Source organism: Gopherus flavomarginatus, chromosome 3 (genome assembly GCF_025201925.1).
Source record: "Gopherus flavomarginatus isolate rGopFla2 chromosome 3, rGopFla2.mat.asm, whole genome shotgun sequence".
Classification (NCBI taxonomy): Eukaryota; Metazoa; Chordata; order Testudines; family Testudinidae; genus Gopherus; species Gopherus flavomarginatus.
Genome location: NC_066619.1, coordinates 30,337,625 through 30,359,231, shown reverse-complemented (window position 1 = coordinate 30,359,231; position 21,607 = coordinate 30,337,625). Strand labels below are relative to the sequence as shown.

Sequence of the window (21,607 nt, the reverse complement as noted above, 5' to 3'; positions counted from 1 at the left end):
ACCACTGGAAAAAAATTTAAAAAGGAACTTTGCAAATGGAATGTTTTGAAATAGATATTTTGCAGGAATGAGACCAATTCAACCTTCCATTCAGTGATAGTAGGAGTAAGGACCTCTCATAAACATATAGCTAAGGGTTAATGTTCTTTTACCTGGAAAGGAGTAACTTGAAACACCTGACCAGAGGACCAATCAGGAAACAAGACTTTTTCAAATCTGGGTGGAGGGAAGTTTGTGTCTGAGTTCTTTGTCTTTGGTCTTGTGCCTCTCTCTCTCTCTCGGCTATGAGAGGATTTCTGTTTCCTGCCTTTCTAATCTTCTGTTTCCCAGTTGTAAGTACAAAAGATCAGATAGTGATTTATATGTTTTTTTTTATTTACATGTGTGTAGTTGCTGGAGTGTTTTGAATTGTATTCTTTTTGAATAAGGCTGTTTATTCATATTTCTTTTAAGCAATTGACCCTGTATTTGTCACCTTAATACAGAGAGACCATTTTTATGTATTTTTCTTTCTTTTTACATATAGCTTTCTTTTAAGACCTGTTGGAGTTTTTCTTTAGTGGGGAACTCCAGGGAATTGAGTCTGTGCTCACCAGGGAATTGGTGGGAGGAAGAAGTCAGGGGGAAATCTGTGTGTGTTAGATTTACTAGCCTGACTTTGTATTCCCTCTGGGTGAAGAGGGAAGTACTTGTGTTTCCAGGGCTGGAAACCTGGAGGGTGGCGTCCCTCTGTTTAGATTCACGGAGCTTGCTTCTGTGTATCTCTCCAGGAACTCAGGGAGGGAACACCTGGAGGAGGGAAGGGAAATGGTTTATTCCCCTTTGTTGTGAGACTCAAGGAATTTGGGTCTTGGGGTCCCCAGGGAAGGTTTTTTGGGGGACCAGAGTGCCCCAAAACACTCTAATTTTTTGGGTGGTGGCAGCTTTACCAGGTCCAAGCTGGTAACTAAGCTTGGAGGTTTTCATGCTAACCCCCATATTTTGGACGCTAAGGTCCAAATCTGGGAATAGGTTATGACAGGACCACTTGTAAAGTCCCCTGTATTTTGATAGGAGGAATGATGAAGTTATTCTGGAACACTTGCTGTGCATGCTCAGGCACCTAAACATCATTATATTTTGTCTTCACTGGCCTCACTCTGGACAGTTCTGCTTGAGGACCCATGCCTCCCAAATGTTGAGTGCCCTCATCTCTTGCAGAGATCTTAATAGTACAACTAAGTGGCACTAGCTTAATTTTATACTAATTTTATATAGAACTTTCACAACAAATATATCTATGTCAAAGATAGACAAGGTGTCTATGTTACGCCTATGAATACAGAATTATAACACTATAATGAACACTATGGGCTTCCACCACATTAGGTACTTGTATGACCCTCACCACTGTAGTATCCAAGTGCCATGGATGGAGGTAAAGCAGAGACGACTGGCTCCATGAAAACTGCCTGTCTTCCTGCTCTGATCCCATAGTAGCCCCTCTTGCAGCCAGCTCTGGGAGCTACTCACACATACAGGGCTGCAGGCTCAAGTTTCTCTTTACTCCCACAGCCCTTAGTTCCATGAAAACACATCAGGCCCAGCTCCCCAGAACGGCCCTTTGATCTATGTATGGCCCATGCCACCATCCTCAGAGCTGCAAGTACTTTTCTGGTTAGTAGGAAGGTTTTACTGAGATAAGTGAGAGAAAAAAAAATATAGAGTAAAAGAACCAAGAAGATTAAAAAATAAATACCCAGAGAACCAACAAAAGCCAAGGAAAAGTTTGTAGGTATCCATCCAATAATTCATTGGAAAGCAACAAAGAGAGAGCGGGAACTACTAGCTTGAAGTAGGGGAAAGAGCCCATTTAGTTCCCTAGCACACTGCAATATGTAAACTTTAATTCCAATTCTAGGAATATTTTTTCCATTTTATAAAAATATTTCAGCTCCACAGAAAGTGCAAAACATTTATATTTCATATATTTACTAGCTGCCAAAGTATTTGTATGAAGGTTTGCCAGTTGAGAGAGCCTAGTAGATAATGTCAGGATGTTCTAATGAAGAAATAGGACATTTGTTCCCATGGTGACAGATGGATGTGAAATTCAAGATAATATTACTGCAGCAGCAAGCAGACACAGCTAAGCTTTATTAATGTCATGAAGAACACATAGGAAAAACGTCAATCAAATGTTCATTTTTAAAAATTTTGATCTAAGCTTTATGATTCCCCTTTATGTTTACCTCTTTTCCCTAAACAATGGTGCTAGAGAGAATTATTTTTTCCTTTTCGGGAGCTAGTCTGGGATCAGTGTCTGGAACAAATATCAAATATGATGTGCCCCTTTTGGGAGACCTGACACAGTAGGTGATCAGTTATGTGCACATTGTGGTACAAGGCATGTCTCTTCTCTTGTTGGCCATTTAAGGAATACACACTATATAGGAGATGGCTGCCTATGTCATCAGGGATCTCCATGTAGTATGCTTCATAAATCTGGCATGACGTACACCTACGTGAGAGGGTTGTTCTGGCATTAAGCTAATCAGGGATAAATCTTTGCAGAATGTTTTATATTATAGAATATGCTGAGAATGAAAAGCATGATAAAGGCCCCAAATTAAAAAAAAAAAGTCAAACCCCTTTCTTTGTCAAATGTTGATATCCAGTCAAACTTGCTTTCAGTTATAATTCAAGTCTATATTTGGAAGAATGTTGATTATTAAAATATTTGCAATCACAGAGGGCTGCCTTTTAAATCTCTTATCGGTCAGTACAACATCAGGGCGAAATGTTCACTTCATACTCTTTGCAAATGACAAAGTCTATATACTATGACTAAGCAAGTTTGATCATTGCGCATTTTTACATTCAACTTCTCCCAGTATCCACTGAATTCCATTTAACAGTCCACTTAAAGTAGCAGCTACAGTGTCTTGCACCTGTAAAACCAACAGTGGTAGATGTTAATGTGGTATATGGATATACATATTGGGTGTATAGATACTAGATTAACATTCCATATTTGTTCTTAAAAATACAAGTATTGTCAAATATGCCTGTTTTATCACTGGCTTCCGGGTCCCTTAAACAGACCATATTTCTTAGAGTAAATTAGGGGAAAGGAAACAGTATTGTTCAGAGGACGAATAAAGAGAGCCATTAGGAAAACTGTACATTATTGATTTCCTACAGAGTTCTCTCTTAATCCTCCCTCAGCTGTTTTGTGACATCTTGCTTCCTTAACAGTATCAGCTGGAATCACAGGTTATTTGAAATTCCTTTTTATAAAACTCTTGGGGGAACAAAGTTTCAAACTTTAGATTCAACATAGATTATGAATTCTATAATTTATAGTATATTTTCATTCAAATTATGTAGCTTTCTAAATAACAGTGGTATGTTTTAAAAATACACAAAGCTTTCCAACATTATCCTTATGAAGGCAAAGGAAAATATTTTATCTAAAATCTGTATTTAGGCTTTTATGCCTGGCAGTTCTCTTTTAACTACAGTGTGCCAATAACATTTAATTTAAAGTCCACTTCAAACATTACTACTCACTCATGAGACAATATAAAGAGGATGAGTAAAAAGAAAACAAATATTTTAAGAAGTGAAGATACCATCCATGGTTGGCTTAGCAGATTTAATTGCAGTTGATGTGCCATGTGAACACAGGGGATTCTTTTAATGCCAACTTCAGAGGTGCAGGATAAAATCAGTACAGGTCTGTTTGGAGGCCCAAGAGTTGGATCTATCATTGCCAAAATACGAGCAAATTCATCTTGACGGTCATGTTCTAGAAAACAGTTTGAAATATGAGTATTAGACTATATATAAAAACCCCACTACATATAATCAATCTCATCTTTATCACATTTTCTTCTATCTTGGTTCTTAGGAGGATACACATCATTGTAGTTACTGGACTACCTTCCAAGCGACAATAACCAAAGTCACAATAGGCTATTTTCCTAACTTCCACAGAGACAGTTGGGGCAGTGAGTTGCCCCACCTTCCTCTTCCTTCCATCTCTCCCTTCCTGATCTGACTTTTTCCTCCTTTTAAAAGGCAATTATTATGAAGACAATCTAGCATGGCTGAAGGCTGAAGAAACAAAACATAAACAGACCTTCAGTATTAAAAAGATATTCAAGACATGTTTCTTCATTATAGTTCTACATCTTCTGCAAATAAAATTAGATGCTAGAAACAATCCTAAATGTTTAAATACTCCCAACTGAAACACATTTTAAAAATCAACAGGTAATCTGTTTGATTCAACTTCTCATTAATGGACTGGTAAATCAAAACACACACCATTGTTTAAGGGGGGAGGGATAGCTCAGGGGTTTGAGCATTGGCCTACTAAACCCAGGGTTGTGAGTTCAATCCCTGAGGGGGCCATTAAGGGAACTGGGGTAAAAATCTGGGGATTGGTCCTGCTTGGAGCAGGGGGTTGGACTAGATGACCTCCTGAGGTCCCTTCCAACCCTAATAGTCTATGATTCTAAGACTAGGTCAAAGAAGGAGAGTTATACCATCATTATATGAAAATAAGCAAGGAAAGAACTTTAGATAGCAGAACTCTGTTTCAGTGCAGTGCTAGACGTATGATAAACTAATGAGATATTTCAGTGCGTACATTAGGAGACACTGGAGAGTCTTTACCAACCATTTGATAAAGGACAGGCTCCTTAAAGAGAAGAAACAACCCAAATGAACTCTGGGATAAAATGAAGACTATCATACTCAAAGCCATCTAAGCACACATTCTGAAAAGTCAGAGTTGGACCACACCATGGTTAATGGAGAAGATGTTTGAGACAATGAAAAAATGACAGGATGAAAGACTGGATTGGAAACTGAAGAACACTGGAGAGAATACAAGGAACTGAGCACATAGAGTCAAAGGCACACTAGACAAAAGTGAATATATCAGGGCAAAATGTGAGGAATTTGAGAATAATAAAGAGACTAATAATATAAAAAGGTATATTCACAGTGGTCAGATTTCTTTATAAAAAGTTTTCCCCATGACCAAGCATTATAAAAGATCATGATGGCACAGTTCTTACTGAAGGTGATTCCGATTACAGTGCCAACCTGTATGTCTCATCAGAGCCACTTACAATGCAGGATGACAGAAAAGAGAGTATGGAGCCAGAGGCATCAATCCTCTGAGAAGAAATGGTGCATGTTGTTATGAAAATGAAATTTGGAAAAGAAGCAGTGGTAAATAATGTACCAGCAGAATTACTAAAAGTAATTGGTGACCATGGTATTGTTCTCAGGGGGAAAATTGGCAATGATGTATGGGTGACTTGAAATTGGTGGGAAGACTGGACGAAAGGAATCGTTCTGCCTTTACAAAGAAAGGGGATATAACAGAGTGCACTAACTATCAAACCATCTCCCCGATTTCACACACAATTAAAGAATTGCTCTGCGTAATTCAGGATTGCGTGCAGCAATTGACAGAAGCAGAAGTAGCATCACAACAAGCTGGTTTCAGAGAGAGGCGAGGTACATGTGATCAAATTGCAAATATCCGTCATATAATGAAAGATGTAGGGAGTATAATCTCTCATTGATAATACGTTTCGTAGAGTACTCCAAAGCATCTCACTGAAGTCACTGTGAGTCTCCACTGTTCACAACAGACTATGGTGTGAACAGCAGGGGGCAACAGCAAGTGGTTTTCCATTGGGGAGAGTCTGAGACATGAGTGTATTCTGTCCCCAGGTCTTTTCAATGTATATGCAGAATTTATCATGAGACAAGCCCTGGAAAATTTTGATAAGGTGGAAGGAACTGGGACTTCCATTGCTGGACACTTCTTTGGTGAAACCAATCGATGCAATGCAATAAATGTTGGCGTCTGTAAAAACAGTTAGTGAGGAACATGGACTATTCCTTAATGTGGCAAAAAGGAAATTCACGTACGTTGACATGATCAATAACAACAGGATGCAAGCAAACATCATGATCAGCAGTGAAGCTGTAGAGGCAATAGTTGAATTTAATTATCTGGGATCATACATATTCAACCAAGGAGGCTACTCCAAAGAAATCTGAAGACAACTAGGGAAGGCTTCCTCAGCAAGGCCTCCCTTATGAAACTGTGGAAAAAACATGGTATCTCAAAATGTATTACTGTTAGATTGCTGAAAAGCTTAATTTTTTCCATAGCAACTTATAGATATGAATCTTGGAAAACTAATACAGCTGACAAGAAGAAAAAAGAAGAGATGTGGTGCTGGAAAAGACTCTTGCATATCCCCTGGATGGAGAAGACAATGCATGCTTAGGTTAGAAATATTACTGGAGAGAACTGGATTCTGCTCTTGGAAATCAACTGGTGCAAACATACACTTTGGTCACATTTGGCATAGAAATGGAAATATCCTTGAGAAAGTTATCATGGAAGGAATGGTGGTGGGTCACCGTAGTAGACAATGACCAATGAGCAGAAGGACAGATGGTGTGTGGCAGATCACAGGGAAGTCTGCTGCTGTGTGCACAAAGTTAGTGATGGATCACAAAGGCTTCCAAAAAATTCTGCTATGATGTCACTAGTATTCAGACATGAATAAGATGACTTTACTTAGTCTCCTTAAACAAGAAAGCCATTAACAAAACTGAAGCTTTCCATTTGACATTTTTAAATGCCCATCTCATTTGCTCTGATCTTTACCTCAGATTATTAAGAATCCATACCAAAAAATTATTTACACCAAAGGAATAACTGACCACACCCTGCTTTTATACTGTAGCAAAACTGCATACAACCTGCTTAGTAGTGTCCTTGTAAAATTAATTTTCTCAAGTTATATAGCAGATTCAGTAGTCAATCATTAGTAAGAATTGTCCTGAAACCACAATGACTTCATTTGGACCATAATTCTTACTCATATTGATTAGTATCCTTCTCTGCAGTTCTGAAGGTGAATAATAAGATCAGAATTTGGCCTTCAAAGTATATATGTATTCTCATGTACTAGCAGCATCTCAATCATCCACAAAACATGAGTCAACATAGTTAAAATAAACATTCCTTACTTTTATGAGCTTCCGCATTAGCAACATAGATGAATCCATCAACTACTTCGCACACCTTTTTAACTTGAGCAATTACATTGTACTGTACTGCTTGTTGATTCCCCCCTCTGCTGTTTTCTTGGTAAAACATCTTATTGACTGTAACAGTTTGCTCTGTTCTTGCTCTCTTCCTTTCCATGCTGAAAAATACGAAAACACCCTAAATATTTAACAAAATTATCCAGACTAATTTGGAAGGAGAATGGAAAAGGGGAGGGTACTCCACAAAGAGGGGAGAGGGGAATGGCCAAAACATGCAGAACAGTTTCATCCCTGAAACAACTTTTTATAATTTGCATGCATAGTTAACCAGTTTTGCAAGATCCATACTAACATGCACAAATGGGTAGGTTCATGCTTATAAATTTCAAGAATAAAGTTAGACAAACAAAAAGGAAAGGCACTGTTCTTTATGCATTACACACACACACATACTCATGCTGATCAAAGATTCTTTGGGCCAGGTTTAAAAAACTAGGCCTACCTTCTGCCACACAATTTGTGAGTGGCAGCAGCAATTGATGTAATTTACAGGAGATGTCCATCCACCTGATTCCCAGAAACAATCAAGTACTGTGATATCCAAATTACATTAGTGGTTGAGACCAGGAAAAAAAGCTGAAATAACTGAGAACATGCAGCTTTTTTTTTCCTCCTCCCCTCAGAGAACAAGCCTTACCTGGTAGTTGAATACAATGTCAGAATATTGAAAATTCGATGGCTATTAAATTGAAAACTGACTCCTGATCCAATCCCTACAAGAGGAACAAAATGAATTTAGGATATAAAAATATTCAGTTGCTGAAGACAGCTAAAGCCAGAGGCTTAAAAATCCATAGGGATTATAAATTGGACACATTTAATCAAGTGTGTCTCTATATTACAAAAAATATATATTCATTGCATCAGAATGTGACTTTAGACACACACTAAATTGATCACATTGAGATGCTGGTAATTTAATTCAGTATTGCTATAAAAAATTGGATCGCACTCGGAATTATTTCAAGTACCTAAATAAGTTATTTAAAATTTGTACTGCAGAAGCATTTAGACCCCAATCAGGATCAAGCTCTACTGTGCTTCCTGTTCTTAAATCACATATTAAGTTCTATCCAAAATGCCTTACACCTTATTTAAAAGAAGATGCAGCAAGTGTGACATATGACAGCAGGAAAACAGCACTAAAAATGCATATTTGCATATGCCGCCTGTGACCACAACTTCATTATTCCAATTCAGTTATGAATAAATCAATCTCAGTGGCTCCGAATCAAATAATTTTTGAGTTTTTTAACTCTGGTTTAGAGTGAGGGGAAACTGCAGATATTTAGAACTGTATTTTATGTAAAATACTGTTGATTAATCATTTAACAACTTCCTACATTTTCCTAGCTCACTGTTCTTTTTAATAAAGGCATTTTATTACCAATCTCATATATAACTTAGATTTAAGTAGGATATTATAGTAGGAAATGGGGTCCTTCATCCACTTTTCCTTTTTTTGTATAAAGTGTAGGCAATCAAGCAAAAGTAATTTAGAAAAAAGGACATAGTATTAATGTAAGCTAAAGAAAATTGAACTCAAGACTAATCCATGATCAACAGCATGTTTGATTTTAAGTTCTGGTCCAAAACCCCAGGATAAATTCTTGACTGACACACAGACACAGACAAACACCATTAATTTCAATGTGAGTTTTCCCACTGACTTCAATGTAGAAAGATTTTACCCCAAATGTTTATTGTTCTACAAAGGCATTTTATTCCTTTAATCAGCCATAGAGAGGAAAAAAATTCGGTTTTAGTATAAATTCATAGATCCTAAGGCCAAAAGGGGTCTTTGCAATCATCTAGTCTGATCTCCTGTATAATACAGTCTATAAAACTAATATTCATTTTAAAGGGAGGTACAAAAAGCACCTTTTCTCTTGTAGAACATGTTTTTAAAGGAACAACTGACTATTACCATGGATTTGTCTTTGAGGTAAGCCAGCTACAGGCAAAATTTCTGGGCAAGTCATCATTCTTCGCACCAAAGATTCATCCAACTCTTCTAAACCTGGTCCAAAAAGGGCAAAGCGAGGTTCTGCTTGCGTGATCAGTGATTGTACAAGGAAGGTAGTCAGAGCTCCGTATGTGGGACGGCTTGATTTCAAGTGTCTACTCGGAGGACAGCTCTTTTTGTATCTGGGTAAAATAGATATAATTAGAAATTAAACACAAAATACAGAGGAGATATTAATTACTGTCAACCAAATTATATCCCAAATGTATTTTACTTGTGACTTGTAGGTTGCTGATTCATATCAATGAGTGACAGAGTTGTTAACTGATAGTTGTTATGTAGCCTATGTAAATAAATCAGAAGTGAGAATCAGAATTCTCGGTTCAGTGAGAAACGTTTTTGTGGTTAAAGCACTGGATTGGTACTCAGAAGAGCAGGGGGATGCAAGTGCCAGAGGATGGGGAGCACCAGAAGAGAGGGTGGGTGGACAGCTGCAGAGGCGGGGGATAGGGGAATGTACATAGATGTGCAGGGGGAAGAGGGCAGAAGCAAGGAGTTGAACAATAGCAGAGTGGGAGAGAGGCAGGAGCCAGGAGGTGGATAAAAGAAAGGAGAACAAGAACAGGCTAGGAGTATGCCGATATAAGGGTCTGTGCCCTCTTGAACACAGAACCTAGAATTGATCCTGGGAATCCTGAGCATCTACATTCCTGTTGTCAGCAAATTGTGAAAGCACAGCACTGGCAAAGCATGTGTCTCATTCCTCTCTAGTGGCTGATCCACATATTGGAGAACACCAACTATTGCCAATATTGTTCCATGTAACAGATTTTTTCTCCACTTTTTTTAAATTGGGAAGTTGTATCCAAAAAAAAAAAAAAGCTACGTTAAAAGAACATTGAAGTTCCAAAGTCAAGATGCAAAAGTTAGGAAATGCCAAAATTAAGGTTGCCTCGACAACCTTAATTCAGTCCCTTTGTGCATATGCATTATTATGCTTATTACGTGAATTATTTTTTTCCAAAGGACCTCTGGTTTATTTGATGAGTGTTTGACTTTGCAACATTGATATTCTTTTAATGTAGTTGACTGAATGTATAGATAGATTTTTCATGCAATTTATTGTGCCTGAGTCTGTCAGATAAGACTTTAAAAACCAAAATCTCATTTGCTCTATATAGTACTTTTGGTAAGAGTAGGCGTCTGCTTGTCTTCTGGACAAAAATGTTTCCACCTCCTCCCCCACCACGCTTTTTGTGTGGCTGGTTCTCTAACTCCCATTCTGAAGTGACTGCATTTCTGTGGCATTGCATGTGTATCATTTGCAAAATGCTTTGAAATCCTTTGGAATTAAATAGGAATGTACTAATATTGCAAATAGAAAGAACTGAGAGAATTATTACATAATTAGAAACTTCCTTTCAAGGAACCAGAAATGCATTTTATCTGTAAAATCACTTCAAAAGTCAAGTAATATTTTCCTGCAATTAGACCAGCAGAGTTGTGGTTTTAAAATCTGGATTTGGGGTGAGTTATGCTGCTTTATACACATTGGAGAAACGTAAAATACTTACATTGTCATGTAGTCATACAGTGCATTATCATTTAACTCAGAAAATGACTTCTTAAAGATTTCCACATCTGGAAGTGATTTCCAGTCAACAGAAGACCAAGAAGGGAGATCCCGCAAGAGAAAATATCGCCACAACAATGGATCCCGCACAGTTAAACTCCAGTACTGATTTGTGCTTCCCAAATGGCACAGGTCTTGAGGTGAGAGAAATGACATAATGTATAACTGCACATCAATCTGAAAACATTAAAAAAAGCAGTTTTAATGACTGAGGACCTCACTAATGCAAATAGAAGAGCTTAGGAGGGAAAAATAAAAGCAAAAGTAATATTACTTCACATGCAAAAGTATAAACATGAAACAGGTCACTACATTATTAAGTCAAAAAGGGACCATGCTTGACTTCCTGCATAACACAGGCCATAGTTTCGCCACAATTCCTGCATCTAGTCCAACAATTTGTGGCTGAATAAGAGCATAGTTTTTAGAAATATGTTAAATCTGGATTTAGACTCCAAATGATCCATTACCCTCATTGTTAAAAAATGTGCACTTTCTCTTCAGGTTGAATTTTAATGATTTCAGTTTCCAGCCACTGAATCTTGTTATGCCTTCATCTGCTATAATAAGTGTTTCTCAAATTTGGTCACTGTGGCTGCATGAGGCCACCAGAGAGTTTCCCTGTGGCCACAACAGGCTCCTAGGCGGTGACTGGGGGCGGAGGGGGAAGCATAGACCCTTTTCCTCCCTCCCTGTTGCTCCTGGATGTGCCACCCTGCACCATCTCTGGAGACAGGTGGGGAGCAAGCTGAAGGAGCAAGGTGAGTTCTCTATCTGAGGGGGGAAGAGTGGCTTAGTTGGGCTCATGATTTAGCCCTGGGGTGGGGATATAGGGAGCCTGGCTGCACACCATCTGCTGCAGCCATGGGCCTTCAGGTGCAAACACCCAGCTCTAACCACAGAGTTTCATGCCCTGATCCCCAGCTCTGGCCCCTCAGCCCTGGCCTTGTCACAAGTCTTCAGGCTCCAACTCCTGGCTGCGCAGCCGCAGGCTCCGATCCCCGGCTCTTGCCACACAGCACCAACCCCAGGGGCAGCCGCAGGCCTCAGGTGCGGATCCCTGGCAGCACACTCTGATCCCCAGCTGTGGTCGCTGACCCTGGGCACCAACCCTGGGCTCCAGTGGTTGCCAGCCCCGGGTGCAGACTCCCAGCCCTGGGTGCTGGCCCTGGGTTCAGATCCCCGGCCTTGGGCTCCGGCGGTTTGCTGGCTCTGGATGCTGACCCCTAGCCCTGGCCACATAGCAGCAGATGTGGACCCCAAGTGCCAACCCCAGCAGTGGCTGGTGGTCTGAGGGGCCAACTCCGGCCCCACACTCTTACTCCGAGCCCTGGTTGCTGACCCCAGATGCTGCTCCTGGATGTCAACCCTGGGCTCTTGCAGGTGCTGGCCACACGTGCCAATCCCCAGCCTTGATCACAAGGCAGTGGGCACTAACCCCGGACGGTGCTGGCCCTAGATGCTAATGCCAACCCCAGTTGTGTGGCAGTGGGCATGGACCCCAAGTGCTGACCCTGGGTCCCAACCCGTGCCCCCGGTCTCACAGCAGCAGGTGCTGGCTCTGGGTGCTGACCCCCCGATCCTCAGCCCTGGCCGCACAACAGCGGATGCCAGCCCAACCCCAGGTGCCGACCCTCAGCCCCATCCACGCAGTGGTGGGCCCCCCTCCACATCCATAGCCTCTGGCCTCCCCCAGCCCCACATCCATCCTCCCTGCCCCCCTTAATTTGCCAGGACTTGCTGTGAAAAGTGATATTAACAAACATAGAAATATTACTTTTCACAGCATTATATTTATTACTGACTCTGCAAAAGAGCCATACATAAATTACAGTGAGTTGGACATGTATACGTGCATATTTATTTGTTTTTCCTAAAGTTATTAAGTGTTTTAGGAAAACGTGTGAGTACGGCCACTAGCAAGAGTTGGTGGCCACATTGTGAGGCCACCAAAAAATGAGTTGGGAACCCCTGTGAAAAAAAGCCTTTTAGTATCAGCCAGAGCCCCCGGTGGTGATTTCTGAGGGTAAGCCAGAATAACATGATCGTGCCTTTGATTTATGGGAGCACCCAAGTGCTGCCAACAGGCTGGGAACCGGATGGCTGGAGTGGTCCGGAGAGGAGAACACGGGTTGGGCGGGTTAGAGTCGTGGGGAGGCAGATGGCTGGTCCGGGCGGCAGGAACCGGGTCACTCACCGGCAGCGCCTGCAGGGCGCAAACCTCTTCGCAAGCCTCCTGGATGCCACTGCTCGACCGCTCTGTGGCCGCGGCCGCCGCCTGCCCCGGCCCCTGGGCCCGCCTGTCCCGGAGGAGGCGGAGGCTGCTGCGCAGGACGGACTCCAGGCGGCCCCAGTGCCCGGCGTTGCCCGCTGCCATTGCCTCGCCCACCGGCTGCGGCCGAGCGAGCCCCCGGGGCGCTGCTCGCTCTCGGCAGGTGGTGCCAGGCCCTGGAGATCCCGGCCTCCAGCTCGCTGGGTGACTGTCCGGCCTGCAGGGAGCGGGAGTGGAGAGGGGAGCGCTACCGGGTCACCGAAAACCCCCGCCTCGCCCCGGCCGCCTCCCAGCTGCGGTGCCGGGCTGCTTCGCACGGCGCCCCAGGCAGAGGCCACCCGCTGCCAGGGGCCCCACGCGCCCCTGCCGTCCAGGGCAGGAGGAAACTCGGGACCTCCCGCGGTAGCACAGCAGCCAGCCCCGGGCTCAGCCTAGCCGCTGCAGCGTGTCTGATCCCGTCCTTCGCGGCAGCCCACGGAACGATAATTGGAGTCCAGCCGCAGCTCAGCTGCGCGCGTCCTTGGCGCAACGGGGAAAGCTGCTCCGCTGTTAACATGGGCCTGAGACTTGGAGCAGCTGGATAAGGCAGCCCTACAGCAGGAAAGGCTGGAACTGAGCTCAGGGCTTCTTTAGAAACAACCTCAGACCTGCTCCCCAGGACTAGACAGGGCTTTTACCTACGCTCTGTACGAGGAGAGGGACATTTAGATTTTAACCACAGTACCTAAAGCCATAATAGACTCTCACTTTCACTGTTCACCTCTGATGTAATAGTGAGTCACCGCTGTACACATGACAAAAATCCGCACCATAAACAACAGTTTTCTCCACTATCATAGTTATCCATGACTGAAGAGCAGCTGTGTTCTCCTCAGCACTTTATACAACCAGCAGTTCTATGACACACACACACACTCTACTCCACCATTCAGCACCGAGAGAGTGTGTATGCCGCATGCCATGCACCCACCCTCTTACGAATTTAATACTGAGAAGGCAGGCAGTTGGCCTGATTGGAGGCTCACTAGACTGTAAATTGTTTTTAACCAAATAAATAGTAATTCTAAACAGCAGCTTTCAGAATTGTAGGTGTAACATTTCCAATAGCACAAGAAAAACAGTCATATTACTGAGTTTTGAATAGTGTTTTGGCTCAGTTTAATGTTGACCTTTCTACTTGTGTTCTTCATATATTGCAACTTTCTTGTAAAGAATGGATAACAGCAATGGGTTCATTAAGCTAGCTCTGGAATTTCTTGAAGTAGTCCAAGATTAGTTTTGCATTTGCTGTATTCCAGTCTTGTCCTTTCAAGAGTCCCTCACACAGAGCTACATATTTCATTAACATCTTTTCTCCTACATCTCGGAAATCCAGCACTGCACTATGTAAGCTGCAATACAGTTCAGTATTAGATTCAGAATTTATTTCATGGGTTCCAGGCTTTTCTTCTCCACAGTGCTTCAGTCCCCAGTAACACATTTCTCCAATATACATCATGGCCAGAACATGGGTATCACTAAATATACCTGTAAAAACAGTTTAGAATTCAAGATACCAGGTGACATGACACACCTATTTCCCCCCCTCCTTATTCTGTTTAACAAATTAATAATCATTAACTTAGTGCTTTTCAACAGATCAAGAATTTTACAAAAGGCAGTAAATATAATTATCCTCATTTTACGGAAGAATATAAGAAAGCACAGAGAAGTGAAGTAATTTGCGCAAGGTCACCCAGTAGGCCAGTGGCAAAGCCGCAAAAAGACTCCAAGTTTAAGTTCTAATTCATTACTTTGTCCACTCTGTCTTCCAGTAGAAGAGGGGGTTTTAATACTGACTTTGCTATGTACAATTTTCAGACAAATAGTGTTTATTGCAATGGTTTATAAAAATACATAATGTCACTACGGAGGCAAAGGATTTTTAAAAATATAGTAGGTAAACAAACTTTTCTGCACTTCCTCAGCAGCACCGTGTTTAAAAAGCAGCTCCCCAGTAGTATTAGTAGCCTTGGTATTTGGACAGTGCCATACTGTAGATATCCATGGCGTTTTATGAAGAAAAAACATTACTAAAGAAGCGAAGAGACAATTGACTATAAGTCCTATTAACTCTTCTTACTTTATAAAAAGTGAATTGTATACTTATGACAAGGCTAGATTAAAAGCCCCGGTGATTGTCTTAATCCCAACTCCAAAACACTTCCTATTTGAATTTGTTTAATTCATTTAACCAGTGGGTGCTTCAATTTTCATAATTTATATAAATGTACAGTGCCACCTCAAAAGAATTTGTTGAATAGTGACTCTGTATTTTTTAAACATTTGACTAAAATGTTATATACAGATGGTGCTTTTTTGAGTGTGTGTGGGAGGGGTGAAGCTAAACACAGTTTTTTTTAAAAAACAGGAGTACTTGTGGCACCATAGAGGCTAACACATTTATTTGAGCATAAGATTTCGTGGGCTACAGCCCACTTCATCAGATGCATGCAGTGGAAAATATAGTAGGAAGATATATATGAGTGTGTGTGTGTGTGTATGTATTTTTTTATATATTATATATACACATACACATACATACATACACACACACACACACACACACTCACATATATACACACACACACACACAACACATGAAACAACGGGTGTTGCCATACACACACTAACGAGAGTGATCAGTTAAGGTGAACAATTACCAGCAGTACAGAATTTTTTTTTTTTTATAGTGGATATATAACTTCCTACTGTATTTTCCACTGCATGCATCCGATGAAGTGGGTTTTAGCCCACGAAAGCTTATGCTCAAATAAATTTGTTCACCTCTAAGGTGCCACAAGTACTCCTGTTCTTTTTGCGGATACAGACTAACACAGCTCCTACTCTGAAATCACCTTTTTTAAAGTACTTTAAGATCCTCAGATAAAAAGCATTAATAACAATAGTGATATATATAGCCGTAGAACAGGTACAGCATAGGCAGTGACAGTAAAAATGTCGCAACTCTACCTAATGTGACTCAACCCAGTTCTGGAAGTACGATCTCTAGCACTGTGAACACAGTTAATCGACTATGTCCATTTAATCCTAGGCATGACTGCAGAGACTGCCAGCAAGGTACCACTTAGTACCAATTATGGTGAGTTTTGTGCTGCTGACACTTGCCTACTGAGAACTGGACAGATCATAAAACATACTGGCACCAAACTGTCTTCAGATGCTAATAACTTTCGGGCACTGATGATCTGCACCAGAATTTGAACCAATGACCTAGATGTCAAAGGCTTTGTACCCCATAACTAGATCATTCAGCTATCCATTTTCCTGAGATGAATTTATAGTTTAGCTAATTGTCTTATTCTCTCTTCCCTTCCCACCCCACCTCCCCCATCCACAATTCAGAATAGGAAAAGAGGACAATTTGTTGGGTCCACTAGTCTTGCCTGTTTCTATGATCTTTTGTTCTTAAAAGGGGACAAAATTTGAATGTGAGTCATGTTCAAAATATGTGGTAGAGGATCTTATAAAGGACAGGGAACAGGAGAAGAACAATTTACCTTCACTGAGCAGTCTAGCTGTGTCTGTATCCTGAAATGAGACATCATTTAGCCAAGGAGAGTATCTAAACCTTAGCATCTTCAGTAAGTAATGGATTCCATCATTAAGACACTGAATATAAATTACACAGAAAATACAGAAGTGTTAGGACAGCATCCAACAAATTAGATCAACTGCAATGTAATCAATTCTAGTCAGAATTATTTTAAATTAAGTATTTCCCAAAAACTTATGTGAAGGAAAAACAATAAGATGAATATAATTTAAAGGCAAAAGTAATTTTTTAATTTACGGAGAGTCACAAATCCATGAAATTAACTTTTTTCATCTTCCTGTGTTCAGATATGCAACATAAACCATATTAGATTGATATATTCATGATTTTAGGTAAGTACTTTAAAATTGCTATTTTAGGGAGATTAAATTAATTTGAGCTGAAATTTTAAATATAATGTACTAATTGGTAACATAACAGAAGTATTTTCAGGTAACTTTTCAAATGGCTGCTGAACAGATAAAATAATTTATTTAAAACTTTTGAAGTAGACAGTGTCAAAAGGGTAAAATTTTCAAAAGTGCTTAAGTGATTTAGGAGCCTAAATCCTATTTTTAAGTGCAATATATGCATTTGTCCTTAAATCTCAAAAAAAATCAATAGGATTTAGTATCCTAAGGGTCCATCTACATGGAAAAGATATCATTATAAATTAAAGTTTAAATTTCAACAATACAGTTATTACATTTAAGAGCGCCTTTTTTATATTTAAAAAAAAGAAAAAGAAAAACATTTGGAAGTGATTCAAGAAAACTGAAAAAAATATCCACAAGGGGGTTTATATCAGTATAACTATAGCAGCATAACTGGTTAAATTTTCCCATGTAGACAAGTCCTAAGTCACTTAGGTGCTTCTGAAAATTTTACTCCAAGCTTCCAACTGTGATCCAAACTGAGCCAGTCCAATGACAGAAGAGAAAACTGTGAATAGATTTAAACATCTAATATATTTCGTGGCTGTTGTGATTTTGTCAACAACTCCAATCTACCTCAAAGCAAACAGCTTGTCTGAGGATCACAGTTATCCCATGATCACCAGCTTGTTAGAATTACAACAAATTTTAAAATGTCTGCTTGTGAAGAAAAGGGGCTTTACCTTTTTAAACAAGTCAGTGTTTTCTGTTAGCCAGCATCCTCTCTCTTTTACAGTGTGACAATACATGTAGAGTAGAGCTCCTCGTCTCCAGGACAGACATTCTAACAATTCTGCACCAAGAACACCAATTAGCTGAAATAAAATTCAAAAGCTGAACCAAAACTGTTGTTTTAGCCCCAGGAAGTCAAAGAAATACATGAGAACTGCAAAGGGCACAGAGTTTATTGTTTTTAGGTTAGGCAGCCAAAAAGGTCTCTTGAAACTAAGTGAGTTCTGGATTGAACTACAACTAGCAAGAACCACCACTGTGAGAGTCTAGTGAGCTGTTCTAAAAACAGTCTATGGACCATCATTCAAGAATCAGTGCTTATACACAAAAAGAACAGGAGTACTTGTAGCACCTTAGAGACTAGTATCTGTACGAATTTTTTCATGAAGTTGATGGGTTTCCACTCCATAGGGCTAAATGCAGTGTCTTGCATAATAGATAGATAAGAATCAGAACCTTTTTGAAGAGATCTCAGAATATTTTGTGGTTTACCCATCAAAATTAAAAATAAGTGTCATTCTCTATTAAAACCCCCAACCACTTGAAATAAGGTCATTTGCCATAATTCAGTACTCACATCTTGATGCACGTTGCTTTCTTTAACTAGAATCTCTGGATCTGAAAGAATACTGATAAGTTCTTTAACTCTCTGTGAGGAAGAATCTTCTGGAAAATCTTCATCTGCAAGTTGGTTCTCCTCAAAATATGTGATGTCTAAGACTGTCTATAAAGAGGGAAGACACATAAGGCATAAAAACATACAATAAAACAAAACATTGAACAAATTCATTAAACATTATATATAGTAAAATATGAGCTTGTTAATGTTATGATTTTAAAGTTAATTATTTTGTAACAACATTTAATTTAGAAAAACTCACTCCAGAGTTCACAAATCACAAAGTTAAAATTCTTACAATAATTTCAGTCTACATAATAGACACAGGAATCAATGTTGTCCTCATCTAACACTGGTGCAACTCCCATTAATTCTGGCTTGTCTCTGATCCAAAGCATAAGGTGACCTGAATTTTCAGAAAATGCTTGCAACTACCGCAAAATACACTACAGGTATCTAAGAACATTGAGGAATCTTTTCATGCTATGCCACCTTTTCTTTAATTTTAATTATAAATCTGTTTCTTAAAGCATATCTCATTTAAATACCATACCTGTGTATAAAGCTGCAGAAGATTTGAAGGATTTACAGTTTCTTTATCTTCTTTACAAAGATCTTTCAGCTTCTCCAGAGAAATAGCACCCTTTACTAAAAAAGCATCTGTAAGAGGGTGGGGGAAAAAGACCTTAGAAAGACAGAAAAACGTCTGGCAATAACCTACAATCAGCCTCAGTGTCTTTCAGCAGCCTGGCTTGCCTGACTTTATCATTACACGTTTGCATCCATCATGACAATATCTGCAGTGACAGAAACACTGGCTCAGTACAGGGAAAACCTACCCTCTAAAACGTTTAGTTTTAGTTCCCTCAAACAGCTGAGTAGTAAAATCCTGAAACAAGCCAGAGGCGCGCTTTTCTGAGAGTGGACTGCTTTTGTACCAAAGTTTGAACCCCCAATTTTTTACGTTCACAGTCTGATGCTTTACGAAAAGGCTACAGACTAAAATCCTGCTGTTACTGGAAAGAGTCTCTGGCCTAGATGGGCCCGTGCCACAGTGACAGCAGGCGGAGGCTCGGAGGGAACATGAGGAACCCGATACAGCGCTCTCGCTAGGCTGCCCCACGGACGGAGCTGCCGTCTCTGCAGGGCTCGGCTGTACATGGGACCGGAGGCCGAGCGCCGTCACATCAGCTGCCCCCGCTCACCATCGCCGCCCGCTCCTCTCAGCCGTTCCAGCCTCCGCCCCAACCCCGCCAGCCGCTGTCGCAGCGCAACCACCGGCGCACCAGCCATTACAGCTACCGCCACAACCACCTCCACGATCACGTGACTCGACCCGCCTTCTCACCTGACCTCATCGCCGACCCCGCCGCCAAAATCACGTGACACGGGGGACGGCCCAGCGGGGACAACGCATGCGCTGTCATGGGGGTGACGCGACCAGCCAACTAAGCGCTCGGGGGAACAGTCTCTGCGCATGTGCCATAGGGAGCGCGTATGTCACGACGTCACTTTCAGTCCTTTCCCCTTTGCGAGACTCTTTGGTCGCTCTCTGGGCAGGGCGCCGCCCCCTGCGTGAACGGGGTTTAACCCCTTGTTCTCTGCCCTGCCCCTCTTTCTTACCCACGGCAGGACTGGTCGTTCTCCCGCCCCCTCCCCCAGCAGCTGGGGTGGCGTCAGGTCGTTGCTAGGTGCGTCCCGTGTTCCCCCCCAAAAGGGGCTGGCCCTGGGAGGTAGGGTTTAGGCTTGGGCCAGGGCTGGGGCGGGTGTGAGTGGCAGAGCCATACCCAGCTTGGTAGAATTGTCTCGTTTCTCGGGGGTCAAAGGCAAAATGTTTCATAGTAAAACACATGAGTCCAAAGGGGGCAGCTGATGTCTCAGAGGTGGCACAGCAGCTGGGTCACGTTTGGAAAGTTTTTATTCACTAGAGGAGATTGAATGTAAACAAACAAAAATCCTACAGAGAGGAACAGGGATGCTGAGGAGGTGGGTGAATATCTTCCACTGACTCCTATAATCCACACTTAAATGCTGCTCTCCTTCCCACTGTGCAGCTTCAAGGCCTTTGAGGAGCATCTCCACTAGAATCAGTTAATTGTTTATAAATCAGGATGCAGTCCAGACTTGATGTAAAATAGTTCTTGGCATTAAAATAATCGTAAGCAACGTTGACTTAACCTGAAGGCAGAATGACTAAAAGGCAGAATATTTCAGATTTTAAGCTGAGCATTGCCCCAATTCCAACTGCTTCACTGCTGATTCCGAGGGATAAAATTTTAATATTGGGGCCCACTTGATAAAACTGAAAATTAAATAAAAATAAATCTACATGTATACTTGTTTAGGATACATGCTGTTGCTTTTCCATATCTTGGTTCCTATCCAACCTGAATTACTACCTGCAGGTGATGACCCTCAGAAGCTTTGCAGAGGCTGCCCCCAACAACAAGATGCTAGCACACCTTAGATTGTTACCATCATGTTTCATTGGTATAACTGTATTTCTAAAAAAACCCAGCAAGAACGAGGAGTCCTTGTGTCACCTTAGACACTAACAAGTTTATTTGGGCACAAGCTTTCATGGGCTAAAACACACCTCATCAGATGCATAGAGTGAAAAATACAGTAAGCAGTATATATATTACAGCACATAAAAAGATGGGAGTTGCTGTACCAAGGGGGGGGGGGCAGTGCTAAAGAGCCAATTCAGTCAAAGTGGAAGTGGCCTATTCTCAACAGTTGACAAGAAGGGGTGAATATCAACAATGGGGAAATTACTTTTTGTAGTGACCCAGCCACTCCCAGTCTTTATTCAGGCCTAATTTGATGCTGTCCAGTTTGCAAATTAATTCCAGTTCTGCAGTTTCTCATTGAAGTCTGTTTTTGAATTTTTTTTGTTGTGCCTTTAACTATAAGATAAGTATCCTAACATAAATTGATTTAGTATAAGGAGATAAGGGACCATAGCATTCTATCCTTTCCTTCTAAATTGTATTAGCAAGATCAGTTTCCAGATGGAATTGGAGACTTTGGTCCTCTGGAAGGAGAATACCAGCTCTAAAAAGGGAGTCCTAGAAGGTACCCTGAAAATATCAAAACTCACAGTCCCTCATTACAAGGGATGCCCCTTATTTTTTATCTATGTACAAAAAGATTGGGAGTTGCTGAATGCTGCAAAAACATCAAGAAATACCCCCAGCAAATGTGAGTGTTGCTTATTAA

At 41.1% G+C, this 21,607-nt stretch overlaps 2 protein-coding genes across 4 annotated transcripts; both read right to left on the bottom strand.

Annotated features, from left to right (window-relative positions):
• Positions 1–2,114: 2,114 nt before the first annotated feature.
• FBXO4 (F-box protein 4) lies at positions 2,115–13,917 on the bottom strand. The gene is made up of 7 exons (XM_050947066.1): positions 12,931–13,917; positions 10,675–10,910; positions 9,062–9,282; positions 7,772–7,847; positions 7,054–7,232; positions 3,615–3,790; positions 2,115–2,930 (listed from the first exon to the last, which is right to left on the bottom strand). The coding sequence occupies exons 1-7, from the start codon at positions 13,108–13,110 to the stop codon at positions 2,841–2,843; spliced, it is 1,158 nt and encodes a 385-aa protein (XP_050803023.1). The 5' UTR covers positions 13,111–13,917; the 3' UTR covers positions 2,115–2,840.
• Positions 13,918–14,135: 218 nt separating this feature from the next.
• On the bottom strand, positions 14,136–19,758 carry RIMOC1 (RAB7A interacting MON1-CCZ1 complex subunit 1). 3 transcript variants are annotated; one of them, XM_050947113.1, is made up of 6 exons: positions 19,734–19,758; positions 18,939–19,045; positions 18,344–18,490; positions 17,718–17,849; positions 16,566–16,677; positions 14,136–14,532 (listed from the first exon to the last, which is right to left on the bottom strand). In XM_050947113.1, exons 1-6 carry the CDS (start codon positions 19,741–19,743, stop codon positions 14,246–14,248), a joined length of 795 nt encoding a protein of 264 aa, XP_050803070.1. In that variant the 5' UTR covers positions 19,744–19,758; the 3' UTR covers positions 14,136–14,245. The 3 variants fall into 3 exon arrangements, with proteins under 3 accessions (XP_050803070.1, XP_050803071.1, XP_050803068.1); XM_050947114.1 differs by having other exon boundaries at positions 19,672–19,736; XM_050947111.1 differs by lacking the exon at positions 19,734–19,758 and adding an exon at positions 19,591–19,678.
• Between the last annotated feature and the right edge of the window lie 1,849 nt (positions 19,759–21,607).

Bases quoted from the DNA above. Each gene is read 5' to 3' on its own strand.
- RIMOC1 (XM_050947111.1), bottom strand. From the start codon at position 19,678: ATGGCTGGTGCGCCGGTGGTTGCGCTGCGACAGCGGCTGGCGGGGTTG. The intron at 18,491-18,938 runs GTATGGTATTTA...CCCTCTTTATAG, and splicing joins TTCTGCAGCTTTATACACAG to ACAGTCTTAGACATCACATA. The intron at 14,533-16,565 runs GTAAATTGTTCT...CTGTTTTTACAG, and splicing joins AGCTAGACTGCTCAGTGAAG to GTATATTTAGTGATACCCAT.
- FBXO4 (XM_050947066.1), bottom strand. From the start codon at position 13,110: ATGGCAGCGGGCAACGCCGGGCACTGGGGCCGCCTGGAGTCCGTCCTG. The intron at 7,848-9,061 runs GTAATAGTCAGT...TTCCTCTTGTAG, and splicing joins ACCTCAAAGACAAATCCATG to GGATTGGATCAGGAGTCAGT. The intron at 7,233-7,771 runs GTAAGGCTTGTT...CGTATTTTTCAG, and splicing joins ACATTGTATTCAACTACCAG to CATGGAAAGGAAGAGAGCAA.